The sequence below is a fragment of the Zingiber officinale genome, chromosome 2A (assembly GCF_018446385.1).
Source record: "Zingiber officinale cultivar Zhangliang chromosome 2A, Zo_v1.1, whole genome shotgun sequence".
In the NCBI taxonomy this organism is placed as follows: Eukaryota; Viridiplantae; Streptophyta; class Magnoliopsida; order Zingiberales; family Zingiberaceae; genus Zingiber; species Zingiber officinale.
In genome coordinates, this window is record NC_055988.1 from 92,958,125 (window position 1) to 92,964,628 (window position 6,504).

General features: G+C 37.5%; 1 protein-coding gene across 1 annotated transcript; it reads left to right on the top strand.

Moving 5' to 3' along the window:
• The first annotated feature begins 425 nt into the window (after positions 1-425).
• LOC122041543 (ultraviolet-B receptor UVR8-like) lies at positions 426-6,104 on the top strand. Its single transcript, XM_042601259.1, has 11 exons — positions 426-543; positions 627-771; positions 897-1,007; positions 1,122-1,182; positions 1,286-1,404; positions 3,023-3,108; positions 3,230-3,431; positions 4,914-4,967; positions 5,430-5,540; positions 5,632-5,688; positions 5,755-6,104. Exons 1-11 carry the CDS (start codon positions 512-514, stop codon positions 5,959-5,961), a joined length of 1,185 nt encoding a protein of 394 aa, XP_042457193.1. The 5' UTR covers positions 426-511; the 3' UTR covers positions 5,962-6,104.
• The last annotated feature ends 400 nt before the right edge of the window (positions 6,105-6,504 follow it).

The following is a 6,504-nucleotide window of genomic DNA, read 5'->3' on the forward strand; positions in this document are numbered from 1 at the left end:
CTAACCTAAATTAACGACTTTATCTTGATAATACTAATATACTCATATCAATTTTTATCATTTTATTTTTAGAATTTAGTAAATTGTTAAAAGAACATGCTTTCTTTTTGTAGGAATTATTAATATAGCTCTTAAGATTTAATACATTTTGTAAATTATAAAAAAAATAAAGAATAACAACCAAGTCAGCGAATTATTAATATAGCTCTTAAGATTTAATACATTTTGTAAAATGCCCATTAACGTTTTATTATTCATAAAATATTAAACTATTTTATCCTTTAAATTATCATGTACACTACCTAGGGGTATTTTGATAATCAAGTTAAAATATTAAAAGGTATTTTAGAATTAGTGAAACTTTATGGTCTTTTTGAAAATTACTCCGTATGCGATATGTCTATTTGGTACTTCATTATAAGAGTTGTTTATTCTGATTTCTGACAACACTGCCGCCGCTTGGATTCGAGTTTTTGACGCCTCAAGATTGCTCATTCGCTGATCCTTCGCCATGGAATCGGAGCACTCCGTCGTCCTCGCATGGTAATTCTCTTTCTCTCTTCGTGAATTCGTAGTACATGACTTGCTTTTGTTTACTTCTGGCTGAATGCCCCGTTTGGTTTAAGGGGATCGGGCGAGGATGGGCAACTTGGGATGGGGGATTGGGAAGAGAAGGACTGGGTTCACAGCATCACGTCCCTCGAGCCCAAGAAGGTCGTAGCTGTCGTCGCCGGCAGTCGCAACTCCCTCGCCATCTGCGACAACGGCCAAGTCTCTACTTTCCACTCCTGCTCCCCCCAAAAGTTCTTGTTTTGGGTGTTTTTGTCCATTTCTATCGATATGTTTCTGTCTCTTGTCGAAATAATGAACTGTTTTGTTTCTTTGTGAGTTTTCAGCTCTACACATGGGGATGGAATCAAAGGGGAACTCTGGGCCATCCTCCGGAGAAGAAGACGGAGAGCGTCCCGAGCCTCGTCGATGCCCTATCCGGTGTGAAGATAGTTCAGGTATTGTATGATTTGGAAAGAAATATTAAGCCTTCGCTTCATGCGCTAAACTCGTTCGACGAAATGCCGTTTGGTCCTTACTGTTTTTTTTTGTCTATCGGCTCTTTATTTCAGGCCGCAATTGGTGGTTGGCATTGCTTGGCTGTGGACAACGAAGGCCGGGCTTATGCTTGGGGTATGCTAAAAAACTTGTAAAAGTTTTCTTTATTGGGAATTTCGATGTTGAATGAGACAGCATCTTAGATTATGCATCTTACTTTGTGCATCGTGGAGGACAGGTGGAAATGAGTATGGGCAGTGTGGGGAGGAGCCCGAGAGAAAAGAAGATGGAAGTAAGGCATTAAGGAGGGACATTGTAATTCCTCAGAGGTGCGCGCCTAAGCTCTCTGTTCGGCAGGTAACAAGCAGAAACAGTATTCACTTTGCTTTTTAGCTTTGTTCATGTTGTATTATGTGGACACGTCTTTACCTTATTGTAATCATGAACTTCATGGCCTACCGCCTTTCAGCTTTGTTCCACTACAAACAAACAAGTCAGCAATTTGCATAAACTATTAAACTATAATTCCCGCCATTCAAATTTCTGTATCGGACTAATATTTGTCGGATATAGATTTTTTTAATGGGATATGGGACCGCTGAGAATATAACTGTTTCGGTATGTTACAAATTTAAATGTGTAGATTAATTCTTTCCTAAAGTTTATCCTTCTCAGATAAGTGTTACCTTGGTTAAATTATTACACTCCAACATTCACAAATCTGCTCTTTAAATATTATTATTTCTTTCTGACTATGAACTAGGAGCTATAAACTCCAACCAATATCATGATACTCTAGACATTTTGAAGCAGGCTTACCAAACTGAATGCAAAGGGCCTCGTAATTGCCTTTTTCTGTGTATACAAAATAATATTTATTAAGATTCCCAATGAGAGTTCTTGGTAGGATCTTATGTGTTTTTTTTACCTTTACTCGTCACTCCTTTGTCTCGGAGGCAATCATTCTTAAGGAGTGGCTTATTTTTCTGTGTGATAAGAGTATGTTAGTATTTCTGTTTTTTTGGTTAATAATTCCACATTGTCATTTCTTCACCTCAAATAGAAGTGTCGGTTAGCAACAATTCTAACAAATATTTGTTTATGAGACACCACCCTCACAAATTGCATCACTTTCCAATCATCTACTTTATCTGTGAGGGTGCCGAGTATGAAGTTGCTCAAGTTTTAGTAACCTTAATTCAACCTAAAAAACCTTCTTCTTGTTACTTGGCGTCTCAGTTATAACCATACGAGCAACCGAACAGCTGCAGCAAACTGCTGTTGTGGTTGTTACCAATTTTTCTTGCTTATGGAGCTAAAAAGTAACCTGTCAATTATCTCTCAAATTTTCTTGCTTGTTGTTCTTCAGAGTTAGTTTTTAACCTAAAAACTCCAACATATGATAGCTTGTAAGGCCTTAAATTGTCCCCAGGGCCATGGTGCCGCGGTAGGACATCCAGGTTGTCACCCAGGCACCCGCGGTTCAAACCCCAGCTACAACGTATTTGCAGGAATGTTTCCTTCAAATGGGGGGCGTAATCAAAGGCTTCTGGGCTGGCCGCCGCGTGCGCTTCCCGATTTACCCTGATGGCCGGTGGGAAACTTCCGTGGGACTGAGTCTAACTGGGATTATCATTTTTTTTTGTAAAGCCTTAAATTCATGTTTGAAGTTTGTTTTCTTTTAGAGTTGCAGGCCTTTTTACTTCAAACTATACAAATGCTTGATAGGCAAATAATGTGATAGAATAATGCTTGAAATTTCATGTTTTTATCTGAATTGAATAATGTTGTAGTTATTTTATTGGGAATTCTTCTCAAACGATTCTCATCTGAAGCTTCATAATTCTTGGTCTTGATGGTTCTACAACCAGTATTCTTATGCTGGCTACTAAAATCATTATGCCTCACCAATAACATACATGCACAGTTCGAGTTGGTTAGAAATTTTCTCTGAATTAGCTTCATATGATCCCAGGTTGCTGCTGGAGGGACACACTCGGTTGTACTAACTCAAGATGGTCACGTCTGGACTTGGGGACAACCATGGCCTCCTGGAGACATGTATGTTCTTTCTTGCATCTTCGGAAGTTTGTTGTCTTTCCTGTTACATCAATTATATATATATATATAGCATTCTGGATTAGCTACAACGTCTACTTTTTGCCCCTCTTCTTGTATGTAGTACACAGATTTCAACCCCTGTACGTGTGCAAGGCCTTGATCGTGTCAAGTTGATTGCTGTTGGTGCATTTCACAATTTGGCTCTGCAAGAGGATGGAACCTTGTGGGCATGGGGAAATAATGAATATGGTCAGCTAGGAACTGGTGATACTCAACCAAGATCACAACCTGTTCCTGTTTGGGGTTTATCTAGCCTTACTTTGGTGCGTAATACAAACTTCTCAATTAATTATATATTGCTCCTTTTATTTAGGTTTGAGTTTTTGAGATATAAGTGGGATCCCGCTTTTTTTTTTGGGCATTATATGACGGCTAGTTTCTAGCCACCATTTGCTAAATCTACCAATGAAACCAAACAACATAAAGATAAAACAAAATGAAAGCTCAAAACTATAAATTTTAGCATTGTATCCTACTTTCAGCCATGTACACGTTGAGAAATCTCATATCTTATATTACTTCTAGGTTCACATCGTCTATTTTTGCATATTGCCCGAAATGGATAAACCTTGTCATCTCGCCTTCCTTTAGTGTCTTTTCGCTCCTGTCCAAAATGCATAATTAAGTTGATCAAAATGTTGGGACATTGGACTTTTGTTCCATTTAGGAAAACAGGACTTTCATTTCTTCCATTACACTAATATAATCATAATTCTTACTCCAATTCTTTTTGCGGTAATCTTCATGTGTTTTCATCTGGTCAACCATTAAATCCAAAGGTAATCCCTTCAAATTTCTTTTGTGCTATTATCCATTTTGATGAGTAACAGAAAACCGTCATATGATTTCTATATTACCAAATTCAAGCATAAAAATTCCTAAGGACCTGTTGATTCTTTCAACTCATCCTTTTAGTTTGATATTGCTTCAATGAATTTATCCATATCTTTGTAAAGCAATTAGATAGTAGTAAAGGTTGAGTAGTACCTTCCCAGCATACAACAATTGAGTATAGTAAAGGTTAAGTTGAACCTTCCAAGCATACAACAACAATGGAACTGTTTGTCAAAACTAGTTGGAATCAACTAACCTATGTTATAGCCGCTATTGACCCTACGTTAAGACTATATCGGTTCACTTCCTTGGTCATTTCACTTCCTTGGTCTTTATGTAGAGGCATATCAGTTCAAGTACTTTGTCTTTACCGACTTCCTCGGTTCATTGTCGAAGGAATCCAAGAATAAGGTTTCGTCCTCATGTTTCTGGTCACACGGAGGCTTTAGTATTTAACAAGAGAGCACTCTTCTCAAACCAAAGAGAAATTTTAACACATTCATTTTTGCAATTACACTCTGTACAGTGAAACCTTGAGCCATCTTATTACACTGATAATTACCTAATTAGTAAAATGAATTATGAAATACTAGTAAGATCTCAATCTAATGGTTTTTTTGGTTTTTGGGCATGGCACTTTTAGTGAGCAACCGCATATATTTAGCCACGGTAGAGACAGTTGATAAATTGTCTTTGCCTTCACTATGATAGCTTCCCATATCAACCCATAAGGCTTTGATAAAAAATTTTCTGGTTTTTTCTTCTTGTCTGATTTCAGTTTCACTTTTCGCAACTAAAGTAATAGACATTAGTTCATTAGAGCAAGTTTATGCACATTTTGACCTCTGGTTAGAATGTCTGGCGGTTTGTCAAGTTCTGTGTTTTTCAATTGGTTGTCTTTCTCTTTCTAGGTCGACATTGCTGCTGGTGGTTGGCATTCAACTGCACTAACAGATGAAGGAGAGGTAGTATTCCCATCATTTTTAGTCCAATCTTGCCTAAAGATAAACAAACATGATTGAATTCGTCATTATTCAGTAACCTCTTTGATCATTAATCACCTTGAACTCAATCTTAAGAATTTGAGGCATACTGTGATCAAAAGTAGGCCTGTCGATGTTTTATGTTACTATAGTACTATGTTTTATGGAAAGTAGAGGCCGTGTCGGTCTGTACTATGGAATATTGTTAAAAGAAACATCAGTGAGATAACAGGAACAACATATCTAGTAAAACAAGCAAGTAGTATCTACTTTCTGCTTTAAGACTGTAAAATGAGAATTAACTGAAAGAGGTTAGTTTTCGTTCATAGTTATTTGTATTTGGTTTGCTTCATCAAGGGTGTTGCTTGAATACAAAACATCAATACGAGTTTGTATTCGTTCCTGCTCGTGTTAACGTTAAGATTATTGTTGCTAATCGGAAAGGTATATGCATGGGGAAGAGGGGAACATGGAAGGCTTGGATTTGGAGATGACAAGAGTAGCAAAATGGTTCCACAGAAAGTTCAACTATTAGTTGGAGCAAACATCGTCCAGGTAAATTGGTTATCATCGAAAAAATAATGCACCAGCAATTTGTTCCTCCGTACGACCTCGAGTCAAGCGTGTCCGTTCTTGCTGATTTCAGGTATCTTGTGGTGGCACTCATTCAGTAGCATTGACTCTCGATGGGCGAATGTACTCGGTACGTATTTGAAACTTGTTCAGTGTTGTCTTGGAAAGTTACTCATCTGTTTGAATGTGGAAACAGTTTGGAAGAGGCGACCATGGGCGCTTAGGTTATGGGAAGAAGGTTACAACCGGCCATCCAACGATGGTGCCGATCAACTTACCACCCCGGAAAGACCTCAACGACTCTGACGGTCGATGGAGTGCTAAGCTTGTTGCTTGTGGGGGACGACACACTTTAGCAATTGCAACTTGGGTCGATGAACCCAACGAGTCCTGCGCAACCTGAAACTTTAGGAGTTTGAATTCGATGAAAAGACATAATTTTGTATGAATAAGTACATTATTGTAATTATTAGTCATTAATTTTACAGAGCGAAGGATAAGATTATGTAGTCGATCTTTATGGTTATATCAATGTGTTTCATCTTATCACATCTTCTACAAGTAGGCTGTAGCTTCGATAGTCATCTAAATATATTTTTAGTTTTAACATTGTTGAATTTCTTAGTTGAAAGTTGAGTACATATAAAAAAAAACAACCTATATATAAAACATATAATCAAACATATTCGATACTAAGATTTGTGTTTTGTTTGTTATTCTGGTCAAATATTGTGAACAGTCAAGTCATCGGTCAACGAATAAGTTGATGTGTTCTTTGGAGATTGTCGGTGAAGGGGATGAAAGGATCTAAAAAACATTTCAAAAGAGAGTTAAAATGACGTTGAAGATGGATTTCGACGGATAATTCTGGCGCTCAAGTTAGAATTTGTTTAGGCAAGAAAAAGAAGAGACCTCCAACACTTACATTCTCTAATGTTTATATAAT

Coding starts and splice junctions, on each gene's coding strand:
- LOC122041543 (XM_042601259.1), top strand. CDS start 512: ATGGAATCGGAGCACTCCGTCGTCCTCGCATG. Junction 544..626: donor CACTCCGTCGTCCTCGCATG/GTAATTCTCTTT, acceptor GTTTGGTTTAAG/GGGATCGGGCGAGGATGGGC. Junction 1,008..1,121: donor CCGGTGTGAAGATAGTTCAG/GTATTGTATGAT, acceptor TCTTTATTTCAG/GCCGCAATTGGTGGTTGGCA.